Raw genomic sequence first — 18888 nt, forward strand, 5'->3', positions numbered from 1 at the left:
CAGAGTCATCATTGTTTTTGCTTACATATGAAAAGGAGTGGCTCTGAAAACGAGAATGAACAGGCGCCATGCCGTTGCGCCATGCTCAAATATAACGCGCGCAAGTGTTTGACTTCCCGCGCGTGCAAGTTAGCCTAAATCACTCTCTCTCTCTCGTGCGCCTTGTTCCATTAGTCCAACCACATTTGTTATCTTGGTATCTGATAAAGAACACGTACAATCTATTTTTGACCCAGCAGAAGTATTGTTTCCGCAAAGAATTGTAACGTCTCAAAAAAGAATTGTCTGGTAATCAAAAATTTAGCTTTGATGTATCCTTTATTGCAGAATTTGTCTTTGCAGGTATTTTTCGAAGTATTTATTCATTTGTTACAATAATCTTGCAAAACGAGCGAAGCAAGACCAAAAAAAAGTGATCATGGGGATTCCCTAAACTGTCCGAGGTATTCCAGAAAATAATTATGAAAACAAAACCAATGAACAAAAGACAAAATAATTAATGAACTTGGATACAGTACACATATATTGAGATTGGTTAGTGTATCGCTTAACACGATATTAAGTTTTTTGTCTGTGGACATCTTCTATACTATACCCTCTGAGTCATCTGAGTCAACCTTGTCCCGTATCTTTTTATTTTAAGAAGCACCTCCCACGGGGTTTTTCGCGGGTGTTTACATAATAGCCAATCATAAGGAAGCCGTGGTCCTCTATTGTTTATGTGACATGTAGGCCGCACGAAAGTATTTCAATAATGGCGAAAAGCGCGGAAAAATTACCTTTTTGGTGTCTAGTGCTTTAGCACGAAGACACCTATGGAAGAGTGCAAAAAATTTCGAAAAATACTTCATATACCACAAATTACGAGGTCATACTAGTAAGGCCACATTAAAGTATACATTTTGTGATGGTCGACATGAAAGGGGAAAGAAAATGTTAACCAAAAAATGTGTAAACAAATCGATTTATAATCGCGGGGAGTCGGAAACGAAAAAACTACGACGAATCCCATTCAAGAAAAAAACAGAGCGAGGAATAGTCGAGACCAGTGGAATTTGGAAACGCGAAGAAAACAACAAGTCGATGAAAAGGTAATGTTTTCTTTCGACGTTGTGCGTAGTCAAACCCACGCGTGGATGGTGAAGTAGGTAAGTGAAGCGGTCTTTTGTGGAGTCTTTATAATGAATTTCCTCAAAGTTTGTTTATCATTATGCCACAGTTTTCGAAGCACGGTTCAATGTGAACGAGTGAAAGGCTTCAGAAAATAAAGAGAGATTGGTTAGCGTGCATTACAGTGACATTTGTAAATCTGAATTGAGGCAGTCAGATAGAAGAGCAGCTATGTGTGTTGAAAACATATTCTTTAAAACAAAGAAACTGCAAATGAAAATACTATCAGGAAATTCCCAAGTTGCTCTTAGAAAGTGCAAAGGGAATAGCAGAACTTTAAATGCAGCACAACTTAAACAAGAAGGAGCATTAGAGAAATTGATTCATCATGATGATGGATTTCAGTTTCTTAGAGCATTAAGAGGTTCCCCACCATAATTTGAAAAAGCAAAGAAAGACTTGATTGCCATGATAAGACAATTAGGACCAGCCTTGTTATTTTGTAGTTTCTCTTCAGCAGAAACTCAGTGGATCCATTTGCTCAGAATACTTGGAGAGTTGGTTGACCACAAACAGTACACTGATACTCATCTGGAAAATATGAACTGGGATGAAAAATGTAGGTTAATTCAAAGTGACCCAGTATCATGTGCCAGACATTTTGATTATCAGATCAGTCAATTTCTCACTAACTTCCTCTTGAATAAGTGCCAACCTCTAGGAAGGATATCTGACTGGTTCTATAGAGTAGAATTTCAACAGCGAGGTTCACCTCATATCCATATGCTTATATGGTTAGAAAGTGCACCAGTGTTTGGAATTGATGATGATGCAACTGTTACAACGTTCATTGATCAGATTGTAAGTTGTAAATGGCCAATTGATGACCCACAACTGCAGAAACTAGTGAACAGACAAATTCACAGGCATTCTCACACATGTCGAAAGAAGTCAAAGAGTGAATGTCGATTTAATTACCCGCAACCTCCTATGAGAGCAACTGAAATCATGTATCCTTTAGGTTCAGATATATCACAACACGAAATTAAAAACATAAAGAAACTTGGAAAACTATTAAAAAGCAACTAAATGATTTAAAGGATGGTGAATCAATTACTTTTGAGGAGCTGCTTCTTAAACTAAGTATTACTGAAAATAACTATCGATTAGCTATCAGGACAGCTTTGAATTCTCCAACTATATTTTTGAAAAGAGAACCAAGTGAGTTAAGAATTAATAGTTACAACCCAACTTGCCTTAAAGCATGGAGAGCAAACATGGATATTCAATTTGTTCTTGACATCTATGCGTGTGCTATGTATATAGTATCATATATTTCTAAAGCACAAAAAGGAATGAGTAAACTTTGTGACAAGCATGTGCAGAAGTGAGGAAAGAAAATTCTAACATCAAGCAACAAGTCAGGGATATTGGAAACAAATTTTTAAATAATGTTGAAATTAGTGCACAAGAAGCTGTCTACATTGTTCTCCAGCTCCCTATGAAGAAGTCATCACAACGAGTGGTATTCATAAATACTGCACCTCCCGATGAAAGAGTGCAGCTCCTCAAGCAACTTAATGAAATGAAAGAAATGGAAGATGATTGTGAAGAAGTGTATACAACTGGTCTGTTGCAGAGATATGTAAAACGTCCTTCAGCCTTGAACACCTAACATTAGCAGATTGGGTAGCATGGTATGACTTGTCTCAAAAGCCTTATGTAAAGAAATCTTTTCAAAATGACACAGATAAACTTCCTTTAGAAACAGGCATTGATGAAAATGATGATACCCTTCCTGATGAAAGTAGGAGCAATAAGGAAACAAATAGAAAAAGATCATCAGCTAGAATTATTAGAAGTGTTTGGTTTAACAAAGAAAAAGACCCAGAGAAATACTACCGTTAATTATGCTCTTCACATCATGAAGAAATGAGGAAACTGACTTAATATCCAATTGTTCTTCTTATAAGGCCCGATTTTTACTTATGAAAGATGCCATAAATGACCAAATGAAACAATATGCTGTTTACAGCGATGAAATTGATAAAATTCAGGAGCACATAAATGATAATATTCTGAGTGATGATCAGTTTGATTCAATAGCACCATTTACTCAAAATATAGAATACCAAGATGAGTATGAAGGTGTTCATGACCTACATCCTGACTTCAATGAGAACTATATAGCTATGACCTATCAGAAGATGTTGGAATTCCTTCTGTGACAACAAGTACTGAACCACTAATATTAAATGAGCTGCTAGACAATGATTATAGACAATTAGTACAAACACTAAATAAAAAGTAAAAAGAGTTTTTTTTTATCATGTCTTGCATCTTATTAAAACATCAGACAAACCATTTTACTATTTTCTCTCTGGAGGAGCTGGAGTGGGTAATTCCCATCTTGTCAAAGCATTATATCAGGCAGCATTAAAATATTATAACTCCAGACATGGAGAAGATTTCCAAGAAGTCAAAATATTGTTGCTTGCCCCTACTGGAAAAGCTGCTTTTTCTATCAGAGGTAACACAATACATAGTACCTTGCAAATACCAGCATGCCAATCACTTAAGAATGACAAACCACTAGACTCTAGTAGACTTAACACTTTGAGATGCAAACTTCATGCACTTAAACTAATATTTCTAGATGAGATATCTATGGTAGGAAATACCATGTTTAATGTACAAATAAATAATAGATTAAAAGATATTAAAGGCAGCAAAGAGGCATTTGGGGGTGTTAGTGTTATTGCACTGGGTGATTTATTCCAGCTAGAACCAGTTATGAATAGATATGTGTTTAAAGACATGAAGGACTCAGAGTATGGAGCTCTTGCTCCCAACCTCTGGAAAGAACTTTTTACCATGTTTGAATTACAAGAAATCATGAGGCAGAGAGAAAGTAAACAATTCGCTGAAATTCTTAACAGATTAAGAGAAGGTAATCACACTACAGATGACATTGCCAAACTTAAAGAGAGATGCATTTCAGAAAATTGTAGAGACTACCCAACTGATATTCCCCATTTTTTTATACAGAATTCTAAAGTAGATGAGTGGAACAATAGAGTCCATATGGCAGCTACTGGTGATAAATACACCATTAGAGCTTTAGACAGTGTTATAGGTGCAAACTCTCCAGAACTCAGAAGTAAGATATTAAACCAAATACCCCTAGATCCTAGAAAAACCAAGCAGTTAGCCTCAAACCTTCAACTTGCTGAGGGTGAGAGAACAGAGATAGCATTAAATGTAAGAACTGATGATGGTATCACAAAAGGGGCAAGTAATATTATCAAAAAGATTACATTATATGACAAAAGTAGACCATCTGGTATAATTTGGGTACAGTTTGACCATGTTGATGTTGGAGAAAAAACTAGATATGATAACAAGCAATTGTATTTGCAAGGAATTGAAGCTACATGGACTCCTATCAAACCTATCATTGCACAATTTGCAGTAGGAAGAAACAGAACAGCCCAAGTTGTAAGAAAGCAGTTTCCATTAAGACCTGCAGCAGCCAAAACCATACATAGATCACAGGGTGACACAGAAACTAGAATAGCTGTTAACTTTAACACCAAAAGAGCAATACCTCATGTGCATTGTGTAGGACTCAGCAGAGTAACAACAGTTGATGGACTTTACATAACTGACCTTTCTGAAAGTAAAATAGCTGTTAATCATGATGTTAAAGTTCACATGCAGCAGTTACGCACAGGTCACCATACCAAACTTTCTAATACTCCGATCTATGAATTAGACCCAAATACTTTTAAAATTTGCTTCCTTAATTCAAGATCTCTGCATAAACATATTGAAGACATACGTAGTGACCTAAACTATTCAAATATGGATATCAATATATTCTCAGAAACAAGACTGTACCATTTAGATAGCAATGCCAGCTATGCCATAAGTGGGTATACTATATTTCGAAATGACAGTGAATCTGCAATACTCACTACAAGACCCTTTAGTGGAACAGCTGTATACACTAAAATCCCCTTTAAGCCTGGATATCCACTGGCCAAAAACACCAATGGAGTAGAAATAACCATTATCAAAGTTGTTGCCATTCCCCATGTTAATATCATAGGTGTGTACAGGTCACCGAAAGTGTCAGTCCAACAAATGTGTCTAGCATTGACCCAAATTCTCAATAGTTGCTGTTCTGATTTTAATGTTTTTCTTGGGGATTTTAATGTCAATTACTTAATTCAAAAAGAGAAAGTTCCCCTCAATAACTTGTTTATAAGAGAGAAAAATTACAGACAATTGGTATCATCCTATACTACTGATAATAGAACAACTATTGACCATATATATACCAATTTGCCTGAATCACAAGTGACTGTACACATTCTGGAAACATATTTCACTGATCATAAAGCAATATGTGCATTTATTAAAACTTGATGTTGTTAAAAATTGAATACACATGTAACTACATGTAAGATGTTTGAGAATGCCATAAAGTACCAATAGAATTCAATGTAGGAAGATTAATTCAGAAATTCACTTGACATCCATCATCATAATTTATGCATGTATTGATAAGATGCTCCAATTTTTCAGATCACAAGCCAGTGTTTTTGCATAAATTGAAGGATAGAAACTTGAAAACAGGCACACATGTGAAGTCAGTTAGTTAACTGTCAAGTAACTGATCTAAAAATACTAATTTTCCTCAATGAAATTCCTAAATAAGATAACCTAAAACTATAATGCAATTCTGAAGGTTGTTTTGCTTTTTGGCAACCTTCTTACACTTTTTTCCATCAAAGAATAAACATAGGGATAGAGGTAAGCTTGCAATTTTTTTCCAATTTTATTTGGTTTCCCCTTTCTCTCAATAGTAGCAAACAATTTCCTAGCCAGTTTATATAATAACAACTAAATATACTTATTTCTCTGTTTAAATCTAAGTACCTTCTCCTCATTTTAAGTCTTTGTGTCAATACCAGTAATTTCATGTATTATCCCATTTTTCCCTTACAGCCTGTTCCTGAAAAATGGAGGATGAACTTACTGGCCATCTTCATAACATTTCTCCTCTAAAGAAAGGTTCTAAAACCACATGGTTTGATATGCAAATTCTTTGTTCGCAATTCATGGTTCGTGCAGAGGTCCCTAATAAGTTGTTACACATTCTGTTCCTCCAAAAGTTACTTGTAGAAGGGAGAAGACAATTAGAATGCACAGTAGAAACAAGGATTAATTAAATGCAGTAGGTAATCAAAATTACAGATTAGAATCAAGTAATCGGTGTGAAATCATGTTGAATTATACGGATGAAAAGGGGGAAGTTGCGATTGAAGGTTACGAGATTATAATTAAAGATTGTTGCTGAATTTGTGTGGTCCCAACTGAAAAAAAAAAGTACAGCAGTACATAAACTAAGAAAGTACCCTGGGAAATGCAACACGTACCTAACTAACAATGAGACGATTATAAAGAGAACTGAGTGTGAGAAATAAACCAATGTAGTCAATACAGACCGAGAGGGAAATATCGTAAATGTAAAATAAAGAAAGACTTACTTTTGTCTAGCTCCTAACGATAGCAGATGAACATTGAAAGTAACAGCAGCAACTAATGGCGATAAAAGATGAGATACAATATCTGATACATGTGCTCAAAGGAAGGGATTGAAATGGCAAACTTATTAATTAATAATCATTAACTAATGAGGGATTAATTGTTAAAAAGAAGCCAGAACAAAAGACAAGAGAAAAGTACACGAACTACGCGCTTCGAAACTAACACTCACGTGAATACAAACCCTATAGTATTTTCTCTGGACCAAAAGCTATTGATAAAATTCAAGGAAAATAAGCAAGAAATATATCTTTATTCCAAAAAGTCTTGGGTAGACCGTTCAAAAACGAAAAAACCAAGGAATTTCTTGAACTTACAAGACCTGGGCGATATATGCACCATCGTTGTTTACATAAGTTCATGGCCATAGCGTTGTGTTAAAGATTCTGGAAGTTGAATAATTTAAAGACAAAATCTTCGATTTAATAATACCTTAAAAACATATGAACACTTAAAAAAATAAAATTATCAGTCCAAAAAATAGTCAAATATCGCAGAGTCTCACTTGAAGTTAGGAAGTTCTGTTTTCATTTTCGGGCCTTTCCCTACGCTTTTGAGAATTGCATTTTTTGTTACCCCAAAACTAATTCCGTCGCTTTTACGCTTAAATTTAAATGATTCCAAGAATATGTAGTTTCCATTTAAGCTCCAAAACGTCTGCTATGATTGGGATAGATCGAAAGAGGTAACAACTGTATGCCACAAAAAAAAAGAAGTACATGTAAGCAACTAGCTCGCACTAGACACATGTATGCCTTTGCATACCTATTTTTTTTAGGATGTTGTGCGAACGTCAGCGTGTTTTCCCGGGAAATTAAAGAACCCCCACGTATCTCAGTTCTAAGAATAAAAAGATACGGGACAGGGTTGACTCAAGGGTACAATTGGTATGGAGGCTCCGGGTAATGGGCTCCTGTCTGTGGATATGACGCAGCAAAGCAGTCAGAGTTCTGAAATAGCGCAGGTTCCAATAACAGATAGCGAATAATTTTGATGAGAAATTTATAGGGTTGTAAGGTTCATTGTTTTTAGTTTGCTGATTTTGTTCTTTATATGAACCTACTGTGAACCTTGAGAAACACGTAACAGATTCCACACCACTGATACAGAACACCCTTCTTAGAAACAGAAGTACACTCTATCCCCCCCCTCCCCAAGGTAAAATGGACATTGCGGAGTTGCCACCGCGCCTCCTGTTTTTATATCCGCCATCTTGAATCGTGAGTTGCATAAGACAAAATGTCAGCAAATCGTTCCTAGTGATGTACGGAACACGTTGGGTTTTATTCTAGTATGTTTATAACATTTAGTTCCAAAAGTTTCAAATACTAGGCTTTTTGAAGTAATGACGTACAGGTTATGTTCGCGAGGAGTGAGCTCCTTGTTAAATCGGGCAACTCTGAGACTCTCACATCCTCAGGTACGGATGTAAACAGTTAACTCTATGTTTTTGTTTCATTTATGTTAGCTCTTCCCCTTGAGTTAGGCCTCAAGGAAAAATACATATCGATTTTTCAGCACATTAATTGTACTAGTGCCGCCAAATAGTTCTCCTTGATTACTTTTTATGAACGATTGCTTCTTTTTTTTTTACTTATTGTAGTTTGCGCGGTACTCGTTTGGAGCAAAGCAATTGTTGCTGAGTCACAATGCAAGGAACTCTTGGTTACTTGGAAGAATTCTGAATTTTGATCCACCAAAGGGTAAATTTGATATGTTGTAGGGGTGGCTTTAAATTTGTGTAATCCTGATTTGCTTTCAACTTTTTCGGCGTGAGACGTGATGACTTTAAATTATTACGCACAATGTACGTGTTTGAGATGAAATTGTGAGTGCCTCAAGATCTCTCGCGAATTTAGTAGGAACCAGAAATCAGTTTGGTAGATAAGTCCTCAAGTAAAAATTTGAGAAGTCTAAAAGCAAATTAGATCACTAAATTGTTTACTCGTTCCGAACTTCAACTTGACAAGAATTTGCTTCTTGACTACATTCATCTACATGAATTACATAACCGTCTGTTTTATCGTTAGATCACAGTATTTCAACTTTACTTCTGTAAACATGTATATGCCAATGTTGAGCAGTTTTCTTCATTTAGCTTCAATAGTCCGTGTGATGCTTTGGTCCTCAATCATAAAACATAAAGTTATCTTGTTTGTGTTACTCTCCGTTCTTTGAAGGATTTGAAAAATTTTATCCAAATGCATCAAAGAAGACATCAAATAAAGGTAAGATCAGATCATTTTTCTGCATTTGGAAGCCTTAATTGCTCTAGAAGTATCTAATTTGTGGCAATCTCTGACTTGGAATTTTAAATTACTCTCAGTACTTTCTTATAATGTAGTTTAACATGTAAACTGCAGTGTTTTACAAAGATTTCCAACCCTGAGAAGAGCTCTAACTAGACGCGTGTTCAACTTCATATCCTACCAGTTTGCTGCACTCACTTACGAGATGTTGAGTTCAACACTCAAAGTGAAACTCTTCATGTATTTTGTGTATTATTCTCTATATTAAAAATCAATATAACTTGAGTTAATATAAAGATTAAGTCAAACTTTAAAGTGAAGCTTCAGTGTGCACATCTGCTCGGCTGTTCACATTGATGTTCACTTTAACGGCAATGCAGTTTGTTGTGGATGGTTAATGCAGTTTTGGGTACAGACATGCAGACTTAAAAGAAAATATAAATGTAAGTGAAATGTAGAATGCGTAATGCCATTTTCAAATACCTGCTACTTTGCTATACACTGTACATTTATCTTTGATTGCAACAGACTCTAGTAAGAAAGAGAACTCGGATGTGAACAAGAGGGAAGCATCAGGGGGTGATGATGGTGGTGGAGGAGGGGGAGGGAGCAGTGGCAAACCACCTGGCGATGACTGGTGGAAGACCCTCTTCGAAAATAATCCACAGGCTTTGATTGGTGGTGCAGTAGCTGCAGTCTTAGCTTTGTTATTTCTGATGTCTGAAAGGGACACTAGAGAAATAAACTGGCAAGAGTTCAGAACAAAATATCTTGAAAGGGGAGAGGTAAGATTTCATGTCTGTTCACCTTTGAAAAATTACCTCTAGAATACATTTTTCATTTTCTACGGCTGACATTTCAAGCCCTATTCCACTGCTGGAGTCCTGAGGAAGGGCCTTAGAAAATCCTTTTGATGGCCAATTTATGTTGTCAACTCAGACGATAAAACTGAACTGCTTTGGAGTTGTTTATGCACAGACATGATAAACTTTGTATACACGTTCATGTCATGGTTGAATTGTTTCCAGCTTTTAAAGTTTTCAAACCAGTTTTGATTTCTCTTTTCCTTGGTCTAGTATTCAACTACCATAACCTGCAACAAAGGGAAAGGGGAACTATATCGATTTGAAAAGAAAAAAAGAATTAAACTTCTAAAAACTATGAACCCCATCATTTTACTAGCAGTTGGTGTTCAAGGAGGCATAATCAAAAGTATCTTGTAGACTGTAGCAATTATACATGGGCACAAAGAGTACAAGTGTTTCAAATTTACTAATTACTTGTAATTAATACACAGTGTTGTTGAATAACACTCCATGTTTATTTTTGTTTTCTCCCCGTAGGTGGAAAAACTTGTTGTGTCAAACCAAAGTCTTGTGAAAGTTTTTCTGAAGAATGACCCCAACAAGGTATAGTTTGTATTATGTGTAGTTTTACAGGGTTTTCATGAAGAAATTTAGCAGCAGAAGGGAAGTGCCATTTAATTGGAGAATATTCCCATCTGAATGAAAATTAAAAAATTCTCAAGACATGGAAAATTATCATTGGAATTCTGTGGTGGCTGTAGAGTTTTGTGATCTCAAATACAGTACAAACACCATGGCTTTCACTCTAATGCCAGGTCTGATGGAAGTGGGGTTCTTGGTAGATTGTGAGGGAGTGTACATGTTTTGTATATGTTACTTTATAACATTTCAAAATTCGGTGTAGTAGTCAACCTAACTGAAACCTTTGCCAGTTCACAGGTTTATGTATCAAAGAGAGGAAAAACTACTTTTAGCAAAATTTTCAACTCTTTTTTTGGTGTGTTGTACAGTATCATCATATCTCAAGAGTTGACCAAACTATGACTTCTTCCAGTTCAGATTCACTGTGAAATGCACATGCTGCCGCTATCATAACTCAGCTTATTAATAATTATTGATCCTATCACCAGAGTCAGCTTTGTTTCACGATTGGAAGTGTTGAAAGCTTTGAGCGCAGTTTGGAGGCTGTTCAACAAGAGATGAACATTGATCCTGCATTTTGGATCCCAGTGACATATGTGAAGGAGTCAGAGTGGCTGTAAGTTCTGACTGAAACTTAAAATGCTGTTTGCTGGACAGTTGTAAACTGTCCCAGGATGATGGAAAACCTCTAAATATTACAATGATATATATACTTGTGTTTCCTAACCAGGCCAGGTTAATGTATTGTGCTCTTAGGCAAAATGCTATGCTCTCGCAGTACCTCTCTTGCTCCAACCAGTAGTATAGATGGGTACAGGCTACTTGTCAGGGAAGCCTGATGAAATGCTGAGGGTTAACCTTGGGATGGACTAGAATCCTATCCAGGGGGGAGTTGTAATACTCCCAGTCCCTTCATGCCAAGGAAACCATGATAAGCTGGTTGGTTGGACCACTACAGGTAGGCTCCAGTACAGACTTCGCATTTGTTACTGGGATTATTCCAACAAAGTTAGCCATTGCTATAAATGCAACAACTTCATTTACATTCAACAAAATTCAGAGTAAGGAATTGTTTAATCAGTTGATTGCTAAGTTTGCTTGTTTGTATGGGAATTACTCTATGACTAAGGGAATTGATATGCCAATTTCCACAAAAGAGTCAGAACCCAACTGGGCATGAGCAGAATATTACTGGGAGAAACTCAATGAGATGGTGTTATGCATGTGTTGGTTGTTGTTTGTAGCTGTTTGCATGTCTGGTGGTTGTCTCTTGGCCATCGAAAAGGGAGTGAAAACTCCTTGAATGATGTAGCTTAATTTTGTTTTCCTTCACAGGAAGGAGATCATCAAGGCAGCTCCATCACTGCTGATTATCGGTGTCATAATTTACTTCAGTAGGAAACTTTCCAGTGGCAGCAGAGGACAAGGGGTGAGCTGGTTTTTGTTTATGTTACCTTGAGCCATTAAGATATAATGATTTTGCAGTATACCATGGTAATATGAATCTGCCAGTGATTTTATTTGTACCTTTGCACCTTTTTGTGAAACACAGGGTATATTTGGTGTTGGGCAGTCAACAGCCAAATTCTACAATAAAGAAACAAGTGTCAAAGTCAGATTCAAGTATGTACTTTGAGTGTAAACCATCTGAGTTATCAAGCATGCATCATTTAACTTTTTTTTAACTCAAACTATCTGTATATCTTGAGCATGCATCAAGCATGCACCATTTTATCAAGCATGCATCATTTTAGGTTTCTTCTTCTTTGAAGGGGGCAAGCACACTTACAGTACATTTGTAGCTTAGCTTAACAATAAATTGGAGCTGATGCAGGCCAATGGTATTGACTTTAAAAGGGCTGAAGCAGGGAAGATGCCAGTTGATTAAAGGACTTTTGATCTGTCAATCGACCTATATGTAGCTGATTGTTTGGTGAACAATTAAAGAGAAGCTCTGCCGCTCTCTGGTGCAGCAGCTGTAAGAGGATGCATTAATTTGGTGTCTGTCTAAAATGTATTCTTTGGGCATTTATGGGCAAGGAGAAGAATTGTGACTTTAGTTTTTGTCTAATGCATGAAACATTATGTTGTGCTGTTTGTAGGGATGTTGCTGGATGTGAGGAAGCTAAACTGGAAATAATGGAATTTGTGAATTTCCTTAAAAATCCTCAACAGTATCATGAGTTGGGGGCCAGGATACCCAAGGTACTTGAATTATAAAGTTATTATTCCAACAGTTACTGTTTCTAGTTGTACTACTGGTTGCTACAGTACACATACAGCTGTAGATGAGCCCGATGAAAGTCAATTTGCAATGGGGACTTTCTTTTGTTCACTGTAACTGTGATTTATATGTATGTGTGCATTGGCTTTATATATTTCATTGAAGGATTTGGATAAAGGAGGTGATTAACGTGTAACTTCTCCTTATAATATCCACACATAAAACAAACAAGTTATGCGAATACTCAAACTTAACGGTTAGAGGTTGTTATTTTTGTTCTAACACCAAATTCTCACAGCTAATTTGCAAGAAAATATGTAACAGCTCGAGGGGAGAATTAAGAATCAGATCTTAGGAGGTAAAGGGTTAGAAGTCATCTGAATAAATACATTTCCAGCCTTTTAGCTACATACGAACTTGTGTGTAGCCAAGTCAAGGACACTGCACAGGGATCATGTATAACACACTATCTTAAGTTTCCTTTCATAGATTTGGGTTGAGAGAGGCCTGGTAAGAGTTAAGTTCTTTATACAAGAACACAATCCGATGACAAGGCTTGAACCCAGACCTCTTGATCAGGAGTCCAGGCCATACTACATGTATATCCCACAATTGTCTGTTGCATGCAGCTACATGTAAACTGATATTTCTTATCTGTTTTCCTGTCTTCTAGGGTGCTATATTATCAGGGCCACCAGGTACAGGCAAAACTCTGTTAGCCAAGGCAGTGGCTGGGGAGGCCAGAGTACCTTTTCTAAGTATTTCAGGATCAGAGTTTTTGGAAATGTTCGTAGGAGTTGGGCCAGCCAGAGTCAGAGATCTGTTTGCCCAAGCAAGAAAGAATGCACCCTGCATTATATTTATTGATGAGATTGATGCTGTGGGCCGTGCACGCGGCCGTGGAGGTCATATTGGTGGGCATGACGAACGGGAGAACACCCTCAATCAACTGCTGGTGGAAATGGATGGTATGTGACTGGCAGAAGGTTATTTTGATTTGGTATGTTATTTCAGGGGAACACCATGTTTGATGGAATTGTACTTCTTAAGACAGTACTATTATACAATCATTGATGTTTCACAAAAAGGGTGTATTCGTCTGGGTGTAAGTCCACTTCGGAGTTAATCGTGTTAGAATAAATGAAAGGAATTCTAGGCTCCCAGCTCAACTCTTTTGAAGTTGATCCAAAGTGTTAAAATGTTGGAAAGAGATTTAATGTACTGTAGGTTGTCAGACTAATAAGAAAAAAAGATAGCTATACTGTTGTCTGCACTGCCAGTATTTATTCTCTTTTGCTGTTTAGATAAACGTAACTTTTTTTCATGTTTCTTTGGAATGTAATCACAGTTTGCACATTGTATTTGTAATATAAATGTTGTTCTCTACCAAAGGTTTCAGTTCATCAACAAACGTAGTGGTACTATCTGGTACCAACAGACCTGATATCCTCGATCCTGCTCTGCTAAGACCCGGCCGTTTTGACAGACAGATCCATCTGCCTCCACCAGATATCAAGGGAAGGTAAGTCGCCAAGCTTAGCTGGCGTACATGTCAGTTCTCTCTATTGTGTTTACCCTTAAAGTGGATACAAGCGTGGGATAAGTGAAGATTGATGAGTCACACGCGAGCGGAGAAGCAGTCGCAGCGCATTTTCTCTGCAGTTTCGTCGCGGTTGCCAAGCGTTTTTCTCCTCTCGGCTGGTAAAAATGCCTGGACCGATCAAGGTGTATGAATCCAGCTTAAGGCCGTATATTGACTTTCAGGAAACTCAAGTTTTTAATGACCCTCTTTTTCTTTGTAGATGTTCTATTTTTAAAGTACACTTGAAGCCTCTGAAGACAGAACTGAATCTCGATCAAGTTGCGCGAAAAATGGCGGCACTCACTCCAGGATTTACAGGTTTGCCTTTGAGCTAGTTCTCCTGGATACGCTTAACTCAGAACTGAAGATTTATCTTCTGGTTGATAATCACATTCTTTTTTTTTTTTTAATGATAACTATGTGAATGATTGCAGGAGCTGACATCGCAAATGTTTGTAACGAGGCTGCCCTCATTGCTGCGAGGCATCTTATGCCAAAGGTGGAGTTGATGCATTTTGAACAAGCCATTGAGCGTGTTATTGGAGGTGAGTGAAGAGAGTGCTGTTGCACAGTTCATGGGGGCATAACTCAAAAGTTTTGATAGTCGTGTCGAATTGCCTCAAGCCTTCAGTGGCCATGACAAAATATTTTGAAATACATGGTGATGCGCGACATCTTGGGTGTGATTGCATGGATACTCCGTTTTAGTCCCTTGATTAATGCGCACGGGAAGGAAAAAGGGAGCGAGTAAAGATGAGCACTTTGTCTATATTTAGACCCCTCTGTTTTTCCACATGCACTCTCAAGTTCCTTTTTAATGACGGGCCTGGGTCCGACTGAACCGCGTCTGAAAACGTAGACCTTCAGGATTACATACTGTAGATATTTTATCTTTTAGTGTACACAGGAGCATATCATCCTCTTGAATGATCTCTCTAAGAATTCTTTCAATTTTGAAGGTGACGTTAAACACCCTTCTCTCATTTGTCGTAGGCCTGGAGAAAAAAACTCAAGTTTTACAGCCGGAGGAAAAGAAAGTTGTAGCGTACCATGAAGCGGGTCACGCAGTGGCCGGATGGTTCCTTGAACATGCCGATCCTCTTCTGAAGGTGAACTTGTGAAATCTTCATTCGTGCATTCTGTTCGCCTGCTGATAAACTTTAATTTAAACCAGACTCAAATTTTCTTTCTACGGCGTGGGCCGAATTTGCTGATACCACTGCAAATGTTATCAGCTGTTGAGCAAAGTGGTTCAATGTAGTCTTGAAGTCTGCGGATAAAATCCCAACACAAGTTTTACCTGGTGCGGTGCAGCGTGGTCCTGTTAAATTTTTACGGGAATCTTTGGTTGCTTTGTAATTGGTTAATTAGGTGATGGAAAAAAGGATAAATTATGAAATACAGGGGTGCCCGGCTTAGATTCGCTGGTACCTCTTGTACTCTAATAAGTTGCTTTATTGAAAGAAATCTTACTTTTCAGGTTTCAATAATTCCAAGAGGCAAGGGTCTCGGCTACGCGCAGTACCTCCCCAAGGAACAATACCTTTACTCGACTGAACAGGTAACGTCCACAGCACAGTGATACCGAGTAGTTGGCTAGTGTTTGGGAAGCTCGTACTTAAGTGTGAAAAGGTCTTGTCCTTTAATTGTGTGAATCACACAACAGAGCGCCTTTCGACTCAGCCAACCACTAGCTACTGGTTTTCCTTCAATAATCATTTGAAAATTGTATCATAGAAAATCTTTGTTTTATACCGTTCGATGTCAGATTGATGGTTGTGTTTGTGTTTGTGTTAGCTGTTAGACCGTATGTGTATGACATTGGGAGGACGGGTGTCCGAACAGATCTTCTTTGGACGAATAACCACCGGTGCCCAGGACGATCTCAGTAAAGTCACCAAGAGTGCTTATGCGCAGGTACATTAAATAACACGTTAAAAACTCGGCCAAGCGTCCAAAAAGCTTTTTAATTTCTGTTGAATTGTGTGCGGGTAATTGGAACGCAATTAACATGAGAAGGTTGAGGCCGTCTTACCCAAACTTGGTCACATCATGGATGTCCTTCATTTCAAGATGAGTTAGGCTCGTTTAGGTAGGTTTCGGAGAACATTTTGATATTTTGGCTCGTGTGTATTTCCATCGGCTCTCCAGTGGAGACAGAAATTGGCTTTTTTGTGGGAAAGTTTCAACTTTAAACACAAAGGGACGCCTTTCTACATTGCTGAAAATTTCTTTTCTCTCTTTAATGTAATCCAATACGAGAACAGTACTTTTTCCTCCCTCCAACATTTACGTAGACATTGTTTTACTTGACTTCAGGTTGTGACATTTGGAATGAATGAAAAGGTTGGAAACGTGTCTTTTGATTTGCCCCGCGAGGGAGAACCTACTTTTGATAAACCTTACAGTGAGGCGACTGCACAACTCATTGACGAACAGGCCAGAGATGTCATCAACGACGCGTACAAAAGAACATTTGATCTTCTCACCAAACACAAAAAAGATGTAGAAAAGGTATGGGATGGCTGATTAAAATCTTCAATAGGGTTTGACTTGACTCGAGGGGAACGGTCTGTTAGATTTCTGTTTCTGTGAATGACACAGCCATCTTTTTTTGGAATCATATGAAACTGACAAGTTCTCGGTTGATTTAGACCCACCTTACGACGAGCTTGTCTGAGATACTCCTGTTTTCAACTTTTGTCTTTCTCTCCGAGCGAATTTTGTTACCCTGTAGAATGACATCATCAAATGGCAGACACTGCTCCTCGTTAACAATTTGAATACCCTAGCCGGCCAGTTCACCAAATACCATAAAAAGATGCAATCAGTAATAGGCCATAGAGGTTGTTCGAGAAGCTATCAGCGTGAGATTTTGCTTATTACTAGAGATTGTTGTATCGTTTGGTTGCGTATCGCTAATTTACTTCTACTGATCTCCTTGCATAACAGATTGCCTTACGACTTTTGGAAAAAGAAGTTCTTGACAGAGAAGACATGATTGACCTGTTAGGTCGCAGGCCTTTCAAAGAAAAGTCGACTTATGAAGAATTCGTCGAGGGAACTGGTAGCGAAGTAGAAGATACTAGTCTCCCCAAAGGCTTAGAAGGACTGCAGGAGAATGGGGACGAGGAAGAGGCCCCTTCAACCACCATACCCACTTAGTCGCACGAAGGAAAGGAGAGGAACTTTTAAAGAAGGGCTGAAGTAGCTTAGATATTTCGAGCAACTACTGTGTCAACTTTTCATCATGTACAAACCAGGATGGATTTGCATCTGTTCTCAATGTTTGAATTCTATTCCCAGGGAGTGAAGCTGAACATCAGCTAAAATAAGCTATGGACATCATCACTATGGTTAAATGTTAACTTTGTAAATTTTTGAAAAATAAAACGATATGAATTGATACTTAGTCGATTTTGAAAACTAGGATTAAACTATCTATTAGTGTTCTTAGTTTTTCATACCCGTGACAATCAAGGGCTTTGCCAAAAGCGAAGAGGGGCGCGGCGTGCTCCCTCCTAGGGACGTAAAACGAAATGAGATTTATCCGAGAAGCATCAAGGGATTGTTCCCTCTCCACCTACTTCTGGCCAACTTGCCTTTTGTGGAATGAGGCAAACTAGATATTTCTGAGAAAGACCTACAAAGCAAAATTCAAACTTGATGTGACGCTTCTAAATCGACCCCAGGCTATGATGGTGGGAGGCAGGCTCTCTGCAGAGTCCAAGCCACCTATCCCCCTCCCAATAGAACTAGCCAAGGGTCGATAAAAGAAACATGTCTACACACTTTCAGGCCATGGTCTCTCAAAAGAATCATTTATTCAGTCAAAAATCATTGAAAGTTGTGACATGGATAACGTTGAAAGCGTAGTAACACTTTGACACGTAGGCCTCACAAAGACGTATTATCCCAGAGAAAATGCATTTCTTTCCACTCAAACCAGTACAAAAACTTGATTAACACCAGGTAAGCCCCTTCTAAATTATCTCCCCACACTCTGCACTAAAAGCATGTTATTCTTCCAAGTTCCTGGTAGGCTCATTGCGTTTGCTCTGTGTGTCCAAATGTGACTGCTGTTTGATGTTAACAAATATAACCACTTCTTCGGATTTTAGATGGTAAACATTTTTCTAAATGACCTTCATAGCGAAGATCAGCAAATACTTTAACACCAAACTCAATAGAGACTTAATTACACCTGAAAATATTTTTCTTTGAATGACTCTCGTGTTTTATGCACTGCTCGTTCGTTATTCTAGTCACAAATAAGAATTAGGTGTTTAGACTTTTATCACAGTGACACAAAAATGGTTCACCTCAGCAAGAACGTGTGCGACCGGTTGTTTACATGTTTTCCTTCCCGACATTAAATTTTTAATTTAAGAAAAGTCTCTGGCAAGTCATCACTGCATTCCACATTAGGTTGTCGCCAAACATCTTTGCTTCATGACTTTTTAATGCCGAAGTGAGTAACTAAAATTACAGTCACTAGTGCAGCTTTCCGAGCATTCACAGAACCTCGGGAGGCAGTTTCAGAGTGTGTCATTTCCTACCGAGTGTCGGCATAATTTTTTCCTTCAATCAACCATCAGATCCTTTTCTAGCCTCTAGCTGTAGGCAGTAGAGTTGTCTTAAAACTTAGTCGAGATTGTTCGC

The 18888-nt window shown here is 37.9% G+C and overlaps 2 protein-coding genes across 4 annotated transcripts; both read left to right on the forward strand.

Moving 5' to 3' along the window:
- The first annotated feature begins 1045 nt into the window (after positions 1–1045).
- On the forward strand, positions 1046–17632 carry LOC131774552 (mitochondrial inner membrane m-AAA protease component AFG3L2). 3 transcript variants are annotated; one of them, XM_066163261.1, is made up of 19 exons: positions 1046–1148; positions 1628–1729; positions 8327–8426; positions 8904–8951; positions 9501–9757; positions 10316–10381; positions 10909–11036; positions 11756–11849; positions 11973–12043; positions 12523–12625; positions 13318–13612; positions 14037–14166; positions 14447–14544; positions 14661–14771; positions 15220–15335; positions 15707–15787; positions 16024–16143; positions 16546–16740; positions 17179–17632. In XM_066163261.1, the coding sequence occupies exons 2-19, from the start codon at positions 1721–1723 to the stop codon at positions 17389–17391; spliced, it is 2235 nt and encodes a 744-aa protein (XP_066019358.1). In that variant the 5' UTR covers positions 1046–1148; positions 1628–1720; the 3' UTR covers positions 17392–17632. The 3 variants fall into 3 exon arrangements, with proteins under 3 accessions (XP_066019358.1, XP_066019359.1, XP_058946585.2); XM_066163262.1 differs by having other exon boundaries at positions 1052–1148; positions 1631–1729; XM_059090602.2 differs by lacking the exons at positions 1046–1148; positions 1628–1729 and adding an exon at positions 7906–8143.
- Positions 1894–6183, forward strand: LOC136280025 (ATP-dependent DNA helicase PIF1-like). Its single transcript, XM_066164630.1, has 6 exons — positions 1894–1971; positions 2606–2755; positions 3084–3258; positions 3419–5221; positions 5701–5768; positions 6124–6183. Exons 1-6 carry the CDS (start codon positions 1894–1896, stop codon positions 6181–6183), a joined length of 2334 nt encoding a protein of 777 aa, XP_066020727.1.
- Positions 17633–18888: the final 1256 nt, after the last annotated feature.

The sequence above is a fragment of the Pocillopora verrucosa genome, chromosome 3, assembly GCF_036669915.1.
Source record: "Pocillopora verrucosa isolate sample1 chromosome 3, ASM3666991v2, whole genome shotgun sequence".
Classification (NCBI taxonomy): Eukaryota; Metazoa; Cnidaria; class Anthozoa; order Scleractinia; family Pocilloporidae; genus Pocillopora; species Pocillopora verrucosa.